The 21423-nt window shown below is 45.2% G+C and overlaps 3 protein-coding genes and 1 non-coding gene across 8 annotated transcripts in view; all 4 read left to right on the top strand.

Moving 5' to 3' along the window:
- abcc9 (ATP-binding cassette, sub-family C (CFTR/MRP), member 9) overlaps window positions 1-4115 on the top strand; it is a 31924-nt gene extending 27809 nt beyond the window's left edge. For 3 of the 5 annotated variants that reach the window (XM_036520444.1, XM_036520443.1, XM_036520441.1), the window contains 5 exons: window positions 186-294; window positions 1493-1596; window positions 1837-1970; window positions 2442-2504; window positions 3827-4115. In XM_036520444.1, coding sequence (XP_036376337.1) covers window positions 186-294; window positions 1493-1596; window positions 1837-1970; window positions 2442-2504; window positions 3827-3964 — 548 coding nt within the window. In that variant the 3' untranslated portion in view covers window positions 3965-4115. Of the gene's footprint in view, window positions 1-185; window positions 295-1492; window positions 1597-1836; window positions 1971-2441; window positions 2505-3190; window positions 3374-3826 lie in introns of all 5 variants that reach the window. The other 2 variants (XM_036520445.1, XM_036520442.1) reach the window with 1 other exon arrangement.
- Window positions 4116-7111: 2996 nt separating this feature from the next.
- Window positions 7112-9285, top strand: LOC118772157 (ATP-sensitive inward rectifier potassium channel 8-like). Its single transcript, XM_036520446.1, has 2 exons — window positions 7112-7551; window positions 8245-9285. Exons 1-2 carry the CDS (start codon window positions 7202-7204, stop codon window positions 9143-9145), a joined length of 1251 nt encoding a protein of 416 aa, XP_036376339.1. The 5' UTR covers window positions 7112-7201; the 3' UTR covers window positions 9146-9285.
- A 3363-nt stretch (window positions 9286-12648) lies between these two features.
- On the top strand, window positions 12649-12789 carry LOC118772247. The gene has a single exon (XR_005004648.1). It is a non-coding gene; the product is annotated as a U4 spliceosomal RNA (small nuclear RNA).
- A 2670-nt stretch (window positions 12790-15459) lies between these two features.
- cmasa (cytidine monophosphate N-acetylneuraminic acid synthetase a) lies at window positions 15460-21372 on the top strand. The gene is made up of 8 exons (XM_036520451.1): window positions 15460-15946; window positions 16495-16637; window positions 17591-17746; window positions 17969-18102; window positions 18239-18333; window positions 18987-19158; window positions 19829-19994; window positions 20629-21372. Exons 1-8 carry the CDS (start codon window positions 15711-15713, stop codon window positions 20841-20843), a joined length of 1317 nt encoding a protein of 438 aa, XP_036376344.1. The 5' UTR covers window positions 15460-15710; the 3' UTR covers window positions 20844-21372.
- The last annotated feature ends 51 nt before the right edge of the window (window positions 21373-21423 follow it).

Here is a 21423-nt window from a genome sequence, read left to right as displayed (position 1 = left end):
ACTCCCCCAAACAAGAGCCCATTAACCATAAGCATGCTATCACTGCATTGGCCAAAATTTAGAATTTGCTAGAGTACCAGTCATATTCCTGCATTGGTCACAGTTCAGAGCAGGTATTTAACAGGGAGCTGGTGAATGCGTTAGCTGGAATTACAGTGACGGCCTGCTGTTGTCCCTCCTGTCAGGAAAGATCGTCATCGACGGCATTGACATCTGCAAGCTGCCACTGCAGACTCTGCGGTCCAGACTCTCCATCATCCTGCAGGACCCGATTCTGTTCAGCGGCTCTATCCGGTACGTGCGGGCCAGGGGGGAGCGGGCCCGGGGGGAGCGGGCCTGGGGGGGCGGTTCCGGGGGGAGCCGGCCCGGGCCCGGCCCAGTGTGAATAAACACACGGACGAGGCCGTGGAGGCCAAACCAGGACCCAGGACGACAATAAACACGTAACACAAACAGACAAGTCCAAGGGAAATAAACAGAGTCTTAGTGAAAAGTGACTGAGTGCCCTGGATTGCTGTGCATTAATCTGCTCTTCTGCGAATGTAAGATGTATTTAATTTGGTTTTTCAATTCTTCTCACTGGTGTTCTAACAGCAGTAAGAACCACTGTATCTGCATACAGTATATTCCACTGTATCACACACCTGATGGTTGAGCTGAAGCTAATACCTTCTGCACTCTCACTCATTGTTATTATCCATCAGGCTACTTCACACCTGTTTTCACCTCTCCCCCATTGTGTGGAAGACAGCCGGTGGGAGAGAATAATGGTGCCAAGAGGTGACATGGTTAATGGCATGTCACTGCGAACCCGCTCACCAAATAAAGCATCTTACAGTGCTGCTCAGAGAGTTAAATCTCAGCCTGTGTTGCGTATTTTAAACAACACGGGCAGAGATAAGGAGAAGAGTGCCTGCTGGACGTTCTGCCGCTGTAGCTGTGTTTATGTCAGCCGTGGCCATAGGCTTCTGATCCTGCATTCCTGTCCCACAGCATCAGCTAATAAGGCTGTAACAGTGGAGCTGCCAGTGTCTGGGCGGATCGAGCGCCCATGTCGATCACCACAGACAGCTCTCTTGTATTGGTGCAGAGGAATGGCCAGCCATGGCCAGAGTCAGCCCAAGAGCACCAGGGCAGCCTGGGATGACTGGCTTGCACTCAGAGGGTGACCACTGCCTCTTATGGTCATACACTGTGCTCTCTGTGGCCCTCTCGGCTGCCCCATCCCCGAGAAACAAGAGCGTTTTACTCTCCCTATATATCCACACGTATCCACGCTGTTTCTGTAGGAAACTCAGTGCACAGCGCCTAGGTATATACTGTCACATATCTAACAAGCCTGCTGTGTTTAAGGCCGGATTAGGGAGAAGCAGCTGTTTCTTTGCGTAATTCCCCCCAGTGCTGAAAGTCTGATCAGCGACTGTTTATTTCTTCCTTACTGCTCTGTGAGCTGAGACTGACGTAACCCTGACAACGGTCATGTGACCCGCAGGTTCAACCTGGACCCGGAGAGGAAGTGTACGGACGAGGGCCTGTGGGAGGCGCTGGAGATCGCCCAGCTCAAGAACATGGTGAAGGCCCTGCCAGGGGGACTGGGTAAATACCGCTGCTTCCGCCATCTCTGTGGTTATCCTCCTGCTCTTCAGCACGGCTGTCTCAGAACCAGTAAAGCTGTGGGAATGGTACAGTGCTTTTTTGCATCCAGATTTAAAAAGCGACGCAAACACAAGAAGGCTGTCCCTTTAGTTTAGTTGCAGATGTGAGGGAGCTGAGAGTATTTGGAAATGGATTTCAGGCGTGTGATTGGCTGGTCTGTGCCTCTTGCCCATGCTGCAGATGCGATGGTCACAGAGGGAGGGGAGAACTTCAGTGTGGGACAGCGCCAGCTCTTCTGTCTGGCCCGAGCCTTCGTCCGAAAGAGCAGCATCCTCATCATGGACGAAGCCACGGCCTCCATCGACATGGCAACCGTGAGCTTCTTTCTACTCTGGCAACTGTTTGGCTCCATTACCATGGGAATTTCCATACTCACTCTGATATGCTGTCTGAGTCTGGACTGGCGGGAAGATTCAGCACCTGTGGCGAAATGAAGTCAATGCTGGGAGTGTCTGTGCCCGCACAACCACACCAAACTAACTCATTTTGTGTGCTGATTCATGCCGCCACGCCTTTTGCTGGATTTGAGAACGGGAATGTTTTGGCGATTACTCTGAAATTATGCTAATTACCCTGGGTGTTGACAGCCTCTGAGGCTGTCAGCCATTGCTGAAACTCCAGCTGTGCAGTGTTGAGGTTATGCTGATGAAGGGGCCACAGCCTGACAATAAGCTCCAGCTGCCACAGCATTAGCAGATGGCACACGCAGCCGTGATGACATGACGCAGAAGCGGCTTTGCGTGGGAGAGTCTGGCTGCTGATGCGCTTTTCTCTGTGTCCTGCAGGAGAACATCTTACAGAAGGTTGTGATGACAGCGTTTGCAGACCGCACGGTTGTCACCATCGCAGTAAGTGTCACAGCTTCCGCCACCTTTTCTGCTAAACCCGTCTGTCCATCCACAATTCATTTATATTTTCACTAATTTCCTAATTCTGCAACACTTATTTTTCTGTTGTAAAGGGAATGTAAATAAGTGCTTGCCAATTCTGGAATTTGTCCAGCCCTTTATCTCTTTCTTTCTTAGTCTGCTATGCACTGCTATGACTTCCGGCTCTTCTTTATGTCAGTTCACCCTTTCAGTTTACTTTATTTAAGCAATACAAAGGTGGCTTTTCAGGCTTCTGCACAGGGAGTAATACACTCATACGTTAGTAAACCCTGTCACTGATTATAGCAGGGTATATTTTATTATTTCTGTGGGGCATATTTTAACTGGATGCCCTTTTGTGTCACAGAACCTGCTGAGAATAGACCACATAAAGCTCACTTATTCTGAATTATAAAACAAAGGCTGGCTGGCCTAGGATCTCTAATGGCACAGCCATGCCGAGCATGAGAATCTCAAAGGGCAAATGAAGTACTGTTAGTACATCCATCTGTCCTCATTCTCTTTAGATTCTCAGAGAAGCATTCCCCAAGCCCACAGCCAGCCTCTTTCTGCCTGTCTTCTTGCTTTACTGCTCTTTACTGTACTGTCGTTCCCCTCCCTCCCTCCCTCCCTCCCTCTCTCTCTGTCTGTGTCCTGCTGCGCAGCACCTGGTGTCCTCCATCACGGAGGCAGAGCAGGTGCTAGTGTTCTCTTCGGGGATATTAGTGGAGTGTGACAGTGCCCTGAACCTGCTAGCACAGGAGGACAGCCTCTTCAGTGTCTTAGTGAGGACTCACAAGTAGGCACGCCCCTGTCCCGCGTGTGGCCTCTCCGCTCCAGCCGACCTGGTTGGTACCTGTCTCCACCTGTAGCCACCCTGTGACCCTCAGAATCACCTGTTCAGCCACACCACATGGCCTCACTCCCAGTTAAGACATCACATGACATCAATCTGAACAGATGATCACAGATACATCCACTGGGAGAATAGTGTCCACTGACAGAGTCAGCAGAGGTGTGATGTGTGTTTTGAGAAGGTGTGTTCTTACAGGTGTAATATTTAATTGCATGTCATCTGCGTTACCTTAAGACTCTCGGTTAGACAGTGTCGGACAGGCACACCCTTATCCCTTCATCACTGAGTAATGGCAGTACAGGACCCACGCTGTACACAGTAAAGGTTATTCTCTTTCCTGTTGCTGCGGTTATGGTTACTGAAGTCACAGTGAATGGCTGAGCCCCGCCTCCCTGCGCCTGCCCTAACGCCGCTCCGCGCCTGTCTGTGTGTGTGTGTGCTGCAGCATCGGGTTCACACCATCCTGACGGCTGACCTGGTGATCGTCATGAAGCGTGGGAACATCCTGGAGTACGACAAACCGGAGACCCTCCTGGAGCAGGAGGACGGCATGTTCGCCTCCTTCGTCAAGGCCGACATGTAGCCCCCTTCACCCTGCGCATGACCATGGATCGCCACAGTCAGTCCCCCTATCATGTGACACACCCCTTTCCCTGTGTGCTGTCAGGAAACTAAAGACATGCAAACCCTGCATGACTCAAACCCATGCAGCTCAAACCAGCTGTTTTATAACCTTTGTGGCACACTTTGAACTGTACTGACTGATTGACTGATTGATGGATTGATCCATTGAAGGAACATAGAGATTTTATATGGAAAAAAATATTACAAGAAGTCTTTAATATGTTTTGGTTATCATATCTTTGTTACTGTTATATATACATTATGTTTAATTACTCTAAAGCAATAAGCAGGTGTTAAGTAGATTTCTACAAAAACTGTGTGAGATTCTTTGAACTGTTCTTTTATCTGGACTTGCAATTGTCTGTCTGTAAAACTCTCTCTTTTAATAGGGTGAATTGCTGATTATTGTTCTCTGCAGTGGGCACGGAGCATCGCCTGTACTGGCTTTCATAGCTAAATACCAGTTCCTGCTGGCTGAGCTGACGGATTTTATGTCGTTTAGCAAACAGCCAAGGACATTGGCAGCTAGTGCCAGTATTTAGTATTGATTTACACTGGTAAGGACATGGTTTCATGAACTTTTAAACTGAGAGGACCTCTGGGAAGGGTTTTGTGGGGAGCTCTGGAGATGCACCTGATGATACACTAATGCATATCAAGAAAGATCATATATTTTGTTTGTGCTTTTGCCTTGCCAGCAGCCATTAAAAATATATTAAACAGTTTAGCTCCAAACTCAAATAATGACAAAGAGAAAACAAAAACAGTTTCAGAGATGATAACTGAACATCTTACTGCTTTCTCGTGTCAGTACAAAAACTGGATCTATGGTTTTGTCTCAGATATTTTGTCATTTCTTTATCATCTTCAAGCCAAGCAGCTTCAGTTTCAGCTTTTGTACACTGGTATGAGATCTGTGATGTCAGTCTATTTTAGTGATTTCAGCAAAGAAAAGCACGCATGTCTCTGGCACTCTGTATTGTTAAACAAGCCTCTTTTCCAGCCTATCAGCAGTGAGAAAGGCCAGTGTGACAGTGGGGCAACCTGATCTATTTGACTGTGTATACACATCCTGAGGCCGAGCGGGATTCCTATTACATATTGGGTTTAAATTCTTGCCTTTATAAGGTCATAGGTCCTCAGGTTTTGGGTGCCCTCCATCACTCAAGCCAGTCTGTTTATGAACAGGGCATCACCACCAGAGCACTGAAGCTCCCAGCTCACACCCATGGCAGGGGCCTCTTTCAGGATGAGGGCAGGATAATTGCACCATGCTCGGTTTCATGGCTACATCTGCCTTGTGATTCTGGGAATCCCTGTGCACGCTTTGCCCAGACATAACAATGTCAGCGGTCTGTCAGTTGGGATGCTTTATTGTTAGTGGTAGGTGTGCAGTAACATCCATTTGGTTATTGTGAGTACCGTAGTGTGTAAGGCCAGTTCTGCCTCGTTATGAATGAAATTCAACCAGCTGTTTTCCCTCCATTTTCAAACCTTGCCAGAAGATGCAAAAGCTTCCACTAGTGCTGTTATTCAGTCAGTGAAAGGCTGGTAGGGCTGAAAACCCAGCTGGGGCAGTATAGCCTTCTCTGTGCTGACTGTTACACAAAGACTGTTACACTTCGGAACACGTAAGGCACATTATAAAAACGTGGACAAACTCAACACGGTTCTGCTGTACTTCTGCATGTTAGATGGAAACAAAAATTCAGTTTGTCACTTGGGTTGGGACGTTGTCTCGATGTCAGAATGAACTTGTCTTAATTGTACATATGTAATTACTCTGACATTTTAAAAACAAAACATTTAACTGAACAATATACTGCGTGCCTACTTTTTTACACTTGATAATAAAATTGCTGTGGGTGAAAAAAATGTTCATGGTGTTTTCTTTGTGATAAATCTTGGATAACTTGGATAACAAATAGACGCAGCACCTAACTTTATTTATTTTCTTATTTATTTTTACAAAATGATAATTCAGTAGGCTACTTGCTTGAAAGTATATACAGTATGCATATCTTTATTATGTAACACACTAATGTACAGCCCCAGGGTTTGCAGTATAGTACAGGGTTTCAAATTACATCCGACATCAGACCACATCAACTCACTCATTGAGGATTCCAAGTCTACAACAAATATCATTGCATGGACACCAGATTTCTACCCCCCACCCCCACCCCCCCTCCCTCTCTCTGCCTGTTGCTCTCTCTGCATCTGGTCTCATAAACATGCAGCAGTCTTTACATTTGGAGACAGCGCTAGTGCATGGTTAACGTCCATTCACTGACCCTAAACACAAACATTTCTTTTCATTTGGTGGGAGGTTTCCTGTGTCTAACAAAAGAGTTTTACTGATTGTACTTACAGTCCATAAATCTCCATCGCCTAAATACGGACTGCAGCGTGGCTCCATCATTTGCTGAATGACGCCATCTGCTGAGAAAAGTTTAAAAAAAAAACAAACAATTGTTATTGTTACAGTAATATAAATTAAAATAATAATATTGAAGATAGGACACTTTTACACTCGATTTAATTATGTAAACTACAGATTACGAGCAAAATAAACCTTTATCCTAGGCCTATTGCAATAGCATAGTTATTACCAAAGATTAAAAATATATATATTCTTTCTAAAGAAATGTATAAACGCTCTAATTTTTCTTTAAATACCACAAGGTATGTCGAAATGTATGTAATCCAGAAGAAGGTTGACGCTGATTTAATTGCGGAATTCAACAGGCAGAAAGTGGTATTTCAGAAGTAGAAGGTATCCCGCCCATCGCCGTGCGTCAACGGACCGCGGGTTCACTGGGGATAGCTGTGAAGTCTGTCAGCTCTCAGCTGCCTCTTGAACTTTTTCAAAGCGCCTTCAGAGTTCCATTTTGGGAATGTTCGCGAAGAATACGCGTTTTGCTGGATTGTTTTTTAATGTTAGTGATGCGATAGGCTAACTGAAATTATTTTAGTCCAACTCATACAGAGTTGTAAAACAAAGCAGAAAATATTTTAGTGTTACAATATTAAACTGCAAAATGGTTAATATTTGACAAGTGGCGTTTCTTGCGTCTTGCGAATCATTTAATCCTTGTTTTAAAATGGATGTGTACAGCTGATATCCTCTGAGTTACTGAGTATCAGAACTGATAATTGTGGACGTCTGTGGCGTTTTAAATACTATGCGGCAAAGATGCTGGCAAGAAAGAGCATCATTCCCGAAGAGTTCGCGCTGTCGGGGCTCGCGTCGCGGATGCCGCGCAAGCCCGTCTTCAGAGACAGGGTAAATAAAGCGCGCTTCATCGCCAAGAGCGGCTCCTGCAACTTGGCGCACAAGAACATCCGCGAGCAGGGAAGGTTCCTTCAGGACGTCTTCACCACCCTGGTTGATCTTAAGTGGAGATTTACCTTGGTCATCTTCACCATGACCTTCCTGTGCAGCTGGCTGCTCTTCGCCATGTGCTGGTGGCTGGTGGCGTTCGCGCACGGAGATCTGGACCCCAACCGCCGGGCTGACATCAAACAATGTGTCACCGATGTCAAGTGAGTACATTTTTGTTGTTCCTTCAAGAATCTACAAACTTGTGGGTATACTTTTCATTTACCACAAATATGATTAATTATCACACACTTGTTAAAAGCGTGGAAAAGCGTTTGGAAAATTATCAAAAACTTCTTAAACGGACAAGAGAACCTTAGGACAGTATGGCTTTAATGCAACGCAGGCGAGAGACATCTATGTAAAGAATCTACAAATAATTTTAAAATGTTTTGTACATCCCTTAAAAGATGATTAAGACATATTATTTTTCATAAGCCGTTAATGTCCTTGATAGTGGCCATCGTGTTGTTTGCTGATAGAATATATTTTTGCTGTTGTAGCCCAAGGGGAAAAAACTACAAGGACTTAACTACCACAGCGCAAAAAGAACGGAACTGTGTTGGAAATTAAGACAATTTACCGGTATTACATCAGGGCAGTTGTCACGTTTACATATCTCAGTATATATGTGTCATTGTTTAGGGGGAAATACTTAATAGTTTGTAGTTTCAGTCAATGCCTGACTTCCAGTAACACTGAACTGTGATTTAACTGTGGTCACATGATCTTCAACACACCTATCACGGATGGTTAATGCACTTTTTTCATGTGTAATTTTTTTTTATTTACGCAGAGCTGAATACTGTGCAATGTGCCGCACGGTGTCTGTAAGTCCATCTCTGTTTTCCCTGCAGCTCCTTCACCTCCGCCTTCCTGTTCTCCATCGAGGTGCAGGTGACCATTGGGTTCGGGGGTCGGGTGATCACAGAGCAGTGCCCCACAGCCATCACGGTGCTGATCCTGCAGAACATCGCCGGCCTCATCATCAACGCCATCATGCTGGGCTGCATCTTCATGAAGACGGCGCAGTCTCACCGGCGCGCCGAGACGCTCATCTTCAGCCGGCACGCCGTCATCGCTGTGCGCAACGGCCGCCTGTGCTTCATGTTCCGCGTGGGCGACCTGCGCAAGAGCATGATCATCGGGGCGGCCGTACGCCTGCAGGTGGTCCGCAAGACCACCACCCCCGAGGGCGAGGTCATCCCCATCCACCAGATCGACATTCAGACGGAGAGCGCCACCTCCAGCAACAGCATCTTCCTGCTGGCCCCCCTCATCATCTGCCACGTCATCGACAAGGACAGCCCGCTCTACGACCTCTCGGCCATGGAGCTCCAGTGCAGCGACCTGGAGGTGATCGTCATCCTGGAGGGCGTGGTGGAGACCACGGGCATCACCACCCAGGCCCGCACCTCCTACGTGGCCGAGGAGATCCAGTGGGGGCACCGCTTCGTGCCCATCGTGACCGAGGAGGAGGGGGTGTACTCGGTGGACTACTCCAAGTTCGGGAACACAGTGAAGGTGGCGACGCCGCGCTGCAGCGCTCGGGAGCTGGACGAGAAGCCCTCCATCCTCATCCAGACGCTGCAGAAGAGCGAGCTGTCGCACCAGAACTCTCTGCGCAAGAGGAACTCCATGCGCCGCAACAACTCCATGCGCAAGAGCAACTCCATGCGCCGCAACAACTCCAGCCTCACGGTGCCCAAGGTGCAGTTCCTTACCCCAGGGGGCAGCCAGAATGTGACGGTCACATGACAGGAGGTCTCGGCCACTGTGGCCATGCTCTGCTGCCTGGGGACCTTTCAGACGCCTCATGCCCCCTCCGCCCTTCTTCACCTCTCCCTCCTCTTCCCCCCGCTCTCTGGCATCTTCATTAACCACTGCGGCACGTGACAACCCCCAGTGAAGACCTTGATTCTAACATTCCCTTATACTCTGCATTCAAGTGACTCTGCATTCTGTATGTGACTTAAAAAAAAAAATATATATATATATATATATATATATTATGCCTTTTATACACACCACATACAAGAATAAAATATTTGTGGTTTGTTGAATTTTTATTTGTGATAAAATATTTACAGATGGTACATATAGTCTTTACAGGTAATATTAAATCTGTTGTCAGCAGTTTTAAGATATTCCTTCAGTTGCACTTGATGACTTTGCCATGGATGTTGTAGTTACTTATAGTGACACAAGTCCACAGTTTGATCCTAAGCGTGGAGGAATAGCGGACTTCATCGTGTGGAAAATCTCATAATGTCAGGCACATCTCGTCCTCCTAAAACTGTACGGCTCAACTGGTTCGCCCAAATATGTATGACACAGAAACACACAAAAACTTGAATTGATTGCACAATATCGGAAAATTAAAACATTGTAAGTAATATTATCTTTGGAGGAGAGGAATTTACAACTGATGGTCACTTGCTGTTGTGAGAAGCGTTCTTGGCTCATTCTGTTACCAAGAAAAAACAAGTATTAGTATTTTTAAAAGATGGCCATAAATGCTTTACGTGGATATTTATCGCTATCACACTATGTAATTGTAACGTAGAGTTTTATTAAATCTAACCATGATGTGTTTTGTTCATAACTTGTGCTTTGTTCTTGAGAAATGGAAAAATAAATATTTCTTAAAGATTTGTCTCGGGTCTGAAGACCAGGCACACTGCAGATGCAGCAGACTGAGCGGAGGTGGCATAGTTCCGGCGCTCACCAAAATAACACAATTACCTTACGTTCGATTAAAAGAAGGTTGTGACGTCTTATAACAGTGAGCTTGTAACTTATTTCCCATGAGCTATTAATGAACTGTAATGCAGTAACGGCAGTAGCAACCAGTACCTATCACTTCAGAGGATGTCGGTACTTTTGTCAGATGTGTGTGGGGGGAGGGGGGATAACAGTGGCTCGTGTGAAATTAATAAAGCGTGAAGACCTTGCTCTTGCAACATGTGAATGTATTTTTCGGAGGGTGGAGGTGGTTAATGGTGCAAGTGAATGAACTCAGTTAATATGCACTGATGGTAATATGCATATGAAACGACCGCAACAATTCAGGCCACTTTCAGAAATGTATATTTTTTTAAACCGGAAGCATTGGAACACGTTCTGCATTCGTGTTGTTTCTCTGGAAAGTAAACTATGGATAATTTCATTTTCACTGTGTTGGGAGGACCATGTGTCCGTCTTTTCGTTGTGTCACTATGAGAACACCGGGAGCGTCATCCTGTCCACTTACGGTACGTGCGCGCATTTTGTCAGAAATGGCAGTAGAATGCAGTTAGCTAAAGTTGTGTTGAAAGTAACATATAATTATGATTGGGGTTGGTCAGTGTATATCTGGTGTATAAATCTATGCTCGTTAATCACTTAAAAGCGATTTAGGTTTTTAAAAACCTAATTTTTTTTTATTGATGTCAGCTTCCTTTGTGGTCCAGCAGGCGGTGCTGTGCCATTTTCTCTGATTGAAATGGATCTTCATTTAGCCGAACTTTGCCTGGTCTTTACTGTATACGTTGGCGGACCAGTTAAGGCCTTAGCCAGTTATCAGACGTAAACTAAAAAGATAGCTGTACAGTAGTAGTTCATTATATTTTGGCAACCTGTCAGTATCGGCTTAGAGAAAGCGCAGTAAATTACGGTTTGCGTTTTAAAATGCATTCTGCCAGTGCGAACACTGCAGCCGTGGAAGGTCATGTCAAGTCAAGACAAAGGTAAGGTTAGCCAACTAAGGTATTAGTGACCACTAATAGTTACTTTGCAGACTAAATTTGTAGTCTAGAATTTGATAACTTGTTTTAGTGTTTTAAGAAAATGAATGCTGGGAAAACATCCGACGAGCGAGCGAGCTCAATTCACACTACTCACTAACATTGGCTTGCAAGCTAGCTAATTTATCATGTGGGAAATGTAGTACCTTTTATTGCTTTTAACGGTATTTGGTACGTGCTTCACAGTTAAATACGTGGTTAGAAATGGGTTTTGTTACTTAGTTTAAATTACTACATCAGCGGTGCCAGACTGTCGCTCTGGGCCCTTCTGTGTCCGTAAAGCGGTTCGCATGTGGCCCCTAAACCCGAGGGAAAACTCGCAGCCATTCCTCTATAACGGAGGTTGTGAAATTAATACGGTTTTATATTTTATATATTTCTTGGGGAATTCCAAGTTGTCAGCTGACTATTCAGCTGCGTAATACAAACAATGGACATTTCAGTATAATGAATAAGGCAGGTTTTGAGATTTATTACCAATTTACTTGGGCTCTTTTACAGCGAAAAGGCTCAGTTCTGGTTGGACACCGCAATTTACCCCGTTTACATTAAGGAAGATTAAAATGGTTTCAAAAGGTCCGAACAGTTTTCCAGAGCACGCAGTTCTGCGGGTTCTTTGATATTATTTATGCGAAAATGCTGCCATCTAGTGGTGGAGTTATAGGAGTTGCACCGTGTTAACGTGCCTGTAGGTAATGTAGGTAGTGTTACGAGATGAGGACACGGATGAGCAGAATAAATAAGTATATAAAAATATAGATAAATAAAAATATGTAAAATGGGTTTATGAGCATTGACATGGTCTCTGATGGTGCACTATATAGCTATGGTCAGTGTACACCATGTGATGACACTACAGAAGAAAGACTAGCCTACATTTTTGTAACCGAAGTGACGGCACTGCGTTTATACCTTGCGACTGGAATGTATCGTGCGACTTGTTAGGATTTTCTAATTAGCACACTGCTGCATGCATTTATGTAGCGAGCTAGACATTTCTTACATTCATGACTAGCAAATGTGGACGTGTAACGTGAGCTTCGGAACATTTTTCTCAGCCATTGTAAAGAGGTATGTCGCTGTTTGTCTGAGGGATGCGACACCATTAAAGTCAAACGGCCTTTTAGTTAACCACCGCTTGCGGAAGCGGTGTTCCGTGTCCTGGAAATGGAAGCCCCTTGTGTTGAATCTGCCGAACTTTATTCCGATCGAGCGTGTGATCTTTCAGTTAATTTAAGAGGATCCGCTGTACACAGAAGCTGCCCAAAACAGGATGTTGATTGTGGGAGCAGTGAATGAAATGCTCCATTCTGTGATCGCACAGAGTCAATGAATCTATTCGGTTCCTGTTCGTGACGTGTCTATATATATCCCAGCATGCAACGCATTGTGAGTGTTCTGTTTGTGTTGTAGTACAAACCGTCGGCGGAACATGTAGAGTTAAGAGTCAAGCCCGAATCGTATAACTTACTCATTAGCTTTGCGCAGTGGCAGTATCGTAGCCAATGAGGTTTATCCGAGGCGCGATTATTGCTAGTTGAAAACTTTACCCAATACCCCGCCGTGACGACTTGAAATATAGTCGGCACTGGCAATTTTTGACGGTCTCTAAGGAGACTGATTATTTGTCGTGATAATAAAAGAAATGGCATCTAGTAACACCCGATAAAAGAAGCTGCAAGAGAAAATGTCTTTTGTGTGGTGTTTGAATGGTTAAATGTTCATAATTTTAATGTAGATATGTACATGCGGTCTGCTGTATTAAATGCATTACAGGTTTAGAGTGCAATTTTTATTTGCTCTGTTCTCTTTCAGTGAATGAAACTGGAAGCTGCCGCCTGTGCTGGAGTTTCAGATACTGACATCGCGAAAAGCGCACCGCGACTCGATTTCCCATTGACTGTACTGGAAACACGGACAGCTTTTTCGTCGAGCCTATTGAATTCACACTGGTACTTCCATCTCTTTTTTATTAACAGTAAACATACCAAAACAAAACATGAGTAATTTTAACACCACTCCTAAACGAAGCATGGACAAGCTGTCGTTCTTTTTGTCGTTTCAAACGCTTTGTTTAAATCCAGCTAACACCGGGGAGCAGTCGTTTCCAATAGCACACACGGCTCTTTCAGGGTCGAAAGAGTGTTGTTCGGTGGTGCATCGGCTGTTCGTGGGTTTGGACAATTTACTTGCAGTGGTTTAAAAGTGAGAAATAGCAAGCAGTGTTTGTTGTGATATAATTATAATGGAAGAAAGTTATAGGAGAACTACACTGTGCTTGTTTCCGTATGTGCAGTGACGCGCCCTGTTCTGTCCAATTATAAGCGAGAGAATGTGACACGGCACTGCGCAAACTTTTTTTATGACTAAGAAACGAGATTCATCCATAACTGAGAAAAGAAATGATTCCATACAGAAATAACTACTCTGTATATGTAAAGCACACAGTTAGTTTGGTAATGAACTAGTAACTAAATCATACGGCTGAGCTGCTAGCTAGCGTTAGCTGTCTACTTACAGTGTCTTAGGCTGTTCGTCCTCCATCATGTCCACCGATGCGAGATCAAACTCAGAGAAATAAATCCGTGACTGTCTTATTGTTTAATGATCACGGTCTTTTTTCTAATCTGTTGGTTCGTTGTTGTCCACCTGATTCTCCTTTAATAAACCTTGAAACCTCGCAAATTTATAATTCTTTTATTATTGTTTATTTATTGACCAAGAAGTAGCAGATTTACACATAAACAGGCGTAACACTTCCATACTGACAGAAGACGAAAGACATATCATAGTCTCACCACAAAGTGCAATAAATGTAACTAAATAACTCTATGAACAAATCCAAACAAAAATATCACTAGGGGAAAAATAAATAAAAATAAACAAAGAAAAAATAGTATAGAAAAACATAAAAAACAAACAAAAAAACTGTACAGGTCATACATAACGAGAATCTAGGGGCTTATGTCAAAGATCTCATTATAATGTTTGAGTATCATTTTTTATTATTCACCAATTTAAGTGCTTTATTCTAATAGAAATATTACACATTTAGGGGCAGACTTTAGAAACTTCTGTTTGTGGATGAAATGCTTGGCATTAAGAATAAAAAATGACCACAAACTCAACACCTTTGTTGTCATTACTATAGCCACATTTGATATCCTTGAGAGAAAAATCATAAACCTTATTCAGAGACCCATGTGAGCATGTGAGCTGAGACCCTTCCAAAAATGGGTAGTCTTCTCACATTCAAAAAACAGATGTCTAAGGGTTTCTACCTGCCTCTCACAAAAGACACAAGTATTATTTACCTCCAGATGCTTTGAGATTAAACAATATTTACAAGGGTAAATATTGTGTAACAATTTGAAGTGCACTTCCTTGGCCTTGTTGGGGATACAATACATATGGGGCAAGAGCCACGCATTTTCCAATTAATATCATCAATAATAGAGTTCCAAAAGAATATACCCCTTGGAGTGACTTTGGATCTAGACTGAAATATTTGCCTTAAGAACTTATTATTGCATGATTTATCTAACAAAGAAACTCCTTCCTGTAGAAGTTCCGGGTACATTCTTTTCTCTTCCCCATAGATTAAATGAGCTCTAACTAACTGCTTCAGACCACTAGGTATTGCTTTGATTAAAGAATTGAATTCCTTGTAGGGTAAAGGAAAATCATACAAAGTCATAAACTGTTTGTATGATAGCATATTCCCGTCCCTGTCAAAGATATCTGTCACAAAATTGATGTTCCTATCAAACCATTTAGGGAGGAAAACTGATTTATTCCTAATAGCAATAAGACTATTATTCCATAATAAAGCTTTATGTGTTGAAAAGTTGTGGACAAAAATCTTCCAAGATAGTAATGCTTGCTGATGGAATCTGGATAATTTTTATGGCAATCTTTCTGGTAAGTAATTACATTTCAACAAAAAACTAAGACCACCAAATTTTTTGAAATTATTAATTGGAATGAAGTACCACATTGATTCAGTAGTAGACAGACACCTCTTTAGCCAGTTCACCTTAAAAGTGTTGTTGACATCGACAAAGTTTAAAACCTCAAACCCACCCTCTGATTTTTTATTTCAAAGAACATTCTTTTTTAATTTGTGTGGCTTGTTCCTCCATATAAACCCAAGGAAACATTTGTTAATTTCTCTACATGTTAACTTGTGAACTACACTGCGCAAACATCTCAGTGGTTCCGGTACAGCGAATGACGTTTGCGATGACGCGTATGTGGGCGGGGTCCTTGTCTTTATGGCATATTTGTGTAGCGTCACGTTAGTAATCATTAGCGAAGCGAAGAATGTGTGACAGAGGTGCAGCTGTTTCCGTCTCTTTTCTGCAAAGTACAACACGGAGTAGCTCAGAAATATTTTAGCATAAACCTTTAATAAGGCGTGCGTTGTAAGTAGATAACTGAGGACGTGTATGAACCGCAGCAGCCGTAGCGTTAGCTAACTTTAACCGCTTGCTAGCTGCGAGGGTTTTGGTTGCTCCACGTCGTCACACCGGCACGAAATGAGTGCTTCTGCCGACCTTGCGAAGCGGACGTTTCGAGGCGTTGAAGATGTGGACGATCGCTCCGTGTCCGGGGCGAAGAAGCGGCACGTCGATGGTAAGCAGCACATCTGCGCCCTGATCCTGGCCAGGGGCGGCAGCAAAGGCATTCCCCTGAAGAACATCAAGATGCTGGCCGGGGTTCCGCTCATCGGATGGGTGCTGAGAGCTGCAGTGGACTCCCAGGTGTTTGACAGGTCAGTCAGAAGCTGTCTAAAACTGATCAGTAATCAGCTGCTAAAGTTAAATTGCTAAAGTCAAATTTGCTGTCGCTGTTCGGCCAAGCAGAAGGGTATAATTATAATGTGATTGTAATGACTGCTTTTTGAACTATCAGGCTAGGCTGTTGCTTTGTTTGTAATTGATTCATAAGATTATTATGTTACATCTTATATCTTTAGTTGTGTAACTGCTACTTGTGAGCATGTTGAGTTTTTCTTTGCCTCATATCTGTGTATTTTGGTTCACCCCAGTTTTTATTAACTTAATTTCCACTGAATTTGTTGTTTCAGCTCATGCACATTTTAACTGTAAATCAGCTCAAACACAGCAAAGCAGCTATTAGCCCATTCTGTCTGAAATGCTGAATAGCAAGCAGAGGCGCCAAGTCTTCAGGAAGGGATTCGAACCCACAAATCTCTGGCGTCAAGCTGGACACTTGATTTAGCAGCACCGTGGTCACCGCATGGTTAAATCATAATCATACAAACATGCTGTGATTTTTGTTTGTTTGTCCTTCTGTTAGTGTCTGGGTATCGACGGATCATGATGAGATCGAAAAAGTAGCGAAGGCATGGGGGGCCAAGGTGCACCGCAGGAGTCCAGAGGTCTCCAAAGACTCCACCAGCTCTCTGGAGACCATCCAGGAGTTCGCCGACCTGAACCGAGGTCATTTCAGCCATCCGAGAGCTCTGTTTGAGCTGTGGGCCCAGGTTCCTCACATAGCATTCCTCTGGATAACTGGCACTAGCGCATGAGACCATACACGCACGACACGAAATTACCGCAAGACGATATTTCTAATAGGAAACTAAAAATATACCTTTATATAACTTTGTTTTGATTCATTAATATAACAAATTAAATGAGTAATCGCAGAAAAAATTAGTCTTATTCAAAATAAAGTGCTTCATAAAAAAAAAAAAAAAAAAAAATCCAGATTTGGATTAGTTTTTCTGTCTCCATTCTGGTTTCATTCTCAGTGAACAGTGGCATCAGGGAGCAGTGGCATCAGGGCATACTGTCAGTAAAACACATTCAGATGACTACAAAAATGCATTAAAGAGGAGTAATGGACAGAACAAGTAAAGCTAGTAATTCCACTGAGATGATATTTTTGGTGATAAAAAACAGTAGTACATCATAGGCAGGTTCAGTCTGAGTCATGTAGTAACTACATTCCATCGCATTTTCTCAGGACCTCAAAATATTCAGAACATTCAGTGGTTTTCTGGCATTGCCAAATTCAGTATTGTCATATTTGATCTCGTGCCTGTTGACATTCCGTTTGGTAACCTGAGACGTAGGTGTGAACGCAGTGTCACGTGAGCAGCACACTCGGGGACTGGAAGGGACATCTTCCAGGGCCTCTTTTGCTGGCATAATCTTGATGTACCGTGCCAGTAGCTGTGCCCATTGTGTGCGATTTGTCTTCGGTTAGAAGGCAAACGGGTTTAGCTTGCTTTACTTGCTCGGCTATATGCAGGTGTAAGATCAGAAATCCTCACTCCCCTGAGCCAAACACTCGTTCCCTCTGAATGTATAAGGTGAAACTGTCACCTGTTGGGTGAAGTTTGTCGTATTTCGAGCACTCGGTGACAGACCTCTGCCTTTTCCCTCAGATGTGAACATCATCTGCAACATCCAGGCCACCTCCCCCTGCCTGCACCCCCACCACCTGAAGGAGGCGCTGGCCATGATCACCGAGTTCGGCTACGAGTCCGTCTTCTCTGTGGTCCGCAGGCACCAGTTCCGCTGGCAGGAGGTCAAGAAAGAAGGTTCCTGCACACCTTTAGAATACCTAGAGTAGAATATCTGCAGTCATTCCCCAAGCACTGGCTTGTGTCTGTTTAGTGGGTTGTCCGTTGTGATCCGTCAGTGTGGAATGTGAGGTGTGAGCGTGTCTGTGTGGTGTGGGTGTGCGGCTCAGCTGCAGCCCGGCACCCTGCTCAGGACCCGGTCCCTGTGTTTACCCCCCCCCCCCCCCCCTCCCCCCACAGGAGGGGTGTGCACGCGGCCCCTGAACCTGGACCCCGCCCGGCGGCCGCGGCGGCAGGACTGGGCAGGAGAGCTGTGTGAGAACGGCTCCTTCTACTTCGCCACGCGGGACCTGATAGAGCAGGGGTTCCTGCAGGTGAGGTGCACTCCGAAACACCCCCCCAGGCAGGATCCTCCCTGAGGCGCAGAGCGCTCTCCAAAACTCCGCCCGAGGCAGGACGCCCATGCAGCGGGATTGGGGGAGGGCTAAATTCGGCTGTGTGTTCTCACAGGGTGGAAAGATGGCCTACTTTGAGATGCTCCCAGAGTACAGCGTGGACATAGATGTGGACATCGACTGGCCTGTGGCAGAGCAGAGGGTCCTCAGGTACAGACAGTCCCTCACGCAGACACCTGTCTCTCACGCAGACACCTGTCCCTCACGCAGACACCTGTCTCTCACGCAGACTCCTGTCTCTCACGCAGACACCTGTCTCTCACGCAGACACCTGTCTCTCATGCAGACACCTGTCCCTCACGCAGACACCTGTCCCTCACGCAGACACCTGTCTCTCACGCAGACACCTGTCTCTCACGCAGACTCCTGTCTCTCAGCCAGACTCCTGTCTTCCACCCACTCTGAGCAGGAGTGAAGGCAGCTTGTAAGGACCAGGAGCAGTTAAAGTCTAACTCTAAGGACTGAACACATTACATCAGTGTTTCTCTCCCTGCTCCAACGCAGCTGATTCAAATGAAGAGATCTAAAACATGCAGGGCAGGGGTTCCTCCAGGGGAGGGTTGAGAAACACTGTCATATACAGTCTGGCTGCCAAAGATTGGCAGTTTGATAGCACTGATAAATTTTAATAATGCATTTTATTATGTGTTTCATGAAAAATGACAAATGACAAAAAGCCATCGGACTGCCAAACTTGCATTGACAAGCATGTAGCCTTCATGAAGGCATTGAGCTTTAGTCGCTCAAACAGAAGTTCCTGAAAGCAGAGCTCTGGGGTGTTTTCTCCTGCTGCTGTCCTGCAGGTATGGCTACTTTGGCCAGGACAAGCTGGAGGTGGTGAAGCTGATGCTGTGCAATGTCTCCGGCTGCCTGACAGACGGCCAGGTGTTCCTGTCTGCCGGAGGCGAGGAGATGGTGTCCGTCAACACCAGGGACGAGGCGGGCATCCGTATGCTGCAGAGGGAGGGAGTGGAGGTATGGCGGCCCCCCCGCAGGGCCCCCCCCCCCCCCCCCCCGCAGTGGCCCCCAGGCCGCATACATGAAGCAGCAGCGCAGCTCACACTGACAGGACTGGTTACATGACATTACATTATATCATATTCTTTTACAAGATGTTCATATCCAGAGCGACTTCCAGCACAAAAGAACAAAAGTGTATCCATGCAGATCACCAGATCAGATCACACACATCGGAATCCAAAACACCTGTACCTCTGACTCTGACTCTGTACCTCATGCCACACATGCAGATGTAATTCACAGACGCCTTACATAAATGTCAGCACTACATGGAAAAAGTAATGTGCAGTAATATATACCTTTGTATAAACAGATAGACGAATGGTTGGACGTATGATGTTATATTTATTTGTTCCCCAGATCTGAAGTTTAGTAGTAGCTGGTAGTTAACCTTCTGATTGGGTGTTATCAGTGTGAAGTGAAAGAGCTGATCTGAGTAACATTGTAGTTAGAGCTGACTTGTATGCTACACACACCAAGAGTCATCAGTAGCTGGTATCTTCAGAGTAGCCCTGGTTCAATGTAAATTTTGACCATTATATCAATTTCCTTGAAAGTCTTTCATTCACCTTTAAAAAGTTCCTGTAAAGTAATGGAACATGTAACTCCGGTTGGCATCCTCCAGGTGGTCCTTTTCTCCTCCAACGATAACCCCATCCCCAAGGCCCTGGCAGACAGGCTGTCCCAGAGGACGGGCTGTGAGCTCCGGCTGAGCATACCGCACAGGCAGGCCGAGGTGGAGGCCATGATGGAGGCCAGGAAGCTGGTGTGGAAGGAGGTGGCCTACCTGGGTGAGCGCAGTGCATAACGGGCCTCAGAGACGCCCTCTCACCAGCGGACCTTTACAGCTGAGATGCTGCTGAGGGTCATGCACTGGAACAGGGCCAGGAAGTAATGGGCCTCTGAGCATGTTAAGTGGATAGCTGGATAGCAGGAAGTAATATCCTTTGCACAAAATCCTTGTTTTTTTTTCAGAATAAGTGCAAATACCTGTTAATATTCTCTGACTGGCAGTAAATAATAACTGAGCCTTCATGTGGTTAGATAATCTTTGTTCTCTGATATTACCGGTTTCAGTGGAAATGTGCTGATATAAAGGAAGTGTAATAATAAGGTTTTCTTTGTTCCTTTGTGTGTCGAAGTCCACCAGTTTATCAGACCCCTGAGGGTTGGTCCTGGCGGCTTCATATTTTTGGGCACCAGATTTACAAACCACAACAGTTATTTTTTCTTTACTGAAGTTTTTAAGCTTAGACGAGGATTCTCCAAGTGTTGGTATTTTCCTGTCAAAATGTGAGAAATCTGTTGTAGAGTTGCATTTGGTCTCCCTGATGACACCAGCATTACTGGTTGGCTCTAAGCGGTTGGAGTTGTGAGATGCAGCTTAAGTGTACCTGCTAGACGCCCTCTCTCCTTGCTTTTCAGGTAACGATGAGCCGGACGTGGAATGCCTGAACCTGGCGGGTCTCAGTGCAGTTCCCCTGGACGCCCCGTTGGTGGCGCTCAACGCTGCAAAGTACGCCTGCCGCAGCCCGGCTGGCAGGGGGGCGGTGCGGGAGTTTGCCGAACACATCCTGCTGCTGAAGAAGAAGGCCAAGTCCAAGATGGACCAGGACAGAATCCGCAGGGATATGTTCTGATTCAGCGTTCCCTCTCTCAGTCCTAAACAACCAATCACAACCCAGGCCACAGAGGATTTTAGTTTGAGCCCTGTGTCTCTCCTCTTTTTTCCGGTCCATTTGCCCTTAGTCTGACATCTGATACCTCCCTCTTTCACTGTTGTGCTGTTTAGTGGGGTTTAAGTTTAATTTTCTGTGCCTGTCTTTGGAGTGGAGATGCATAATGCTGAGAGTAGTGTGACGTGCTCAATGTAGCTCATCCCACTAGAATGATGACCATTTGGTTGTCACAGGCAGAACCATGAAAAAATTCTTTTATGTTTTTAATTGAATTCTTTTAAGTCTTTTAATCAAAGACATGGAGAAGAGAGGCATCTCGACCTGGCAGAGAATGTGTGGGAACTAACACTGGAAAAGGTCATCCATCACAGCTGAGTGACTTTAGAGGAATAGGACAGTGAGCAGATTCACACATGTGCAGTCTAGCTCTTACGGTGCTACCTTCAGCATTGTCTGTGTGTATGTGTATGTGTATGTGTGTGTGTGTGTGTGTGTGTGTGTGTGTGCGTGTGTGCGTGCGTGCGTGCGTGCGTGCGTGCGT

The sequence above is a fragment of the Megalops cyprinoides genome, chromosome 25, assembly GCF_013368585.1.
Source record: "Megalops cyprinoides isolate fMegCyp1 chromosome 25, fMegCyp1.pri, whole genome shotgun sequence".
In the NCBI taxonomy this organism is placed as follows: domain Eukaryota; kingdom Metazoa; phylum Chordata; class Actinopteri; order Elopiformes; family Megalopidae; genus Megalops; species Megalops cyprinoides.
This window is presented reverse-complemented; position numbering and strand designations above follow the sequence as displayed.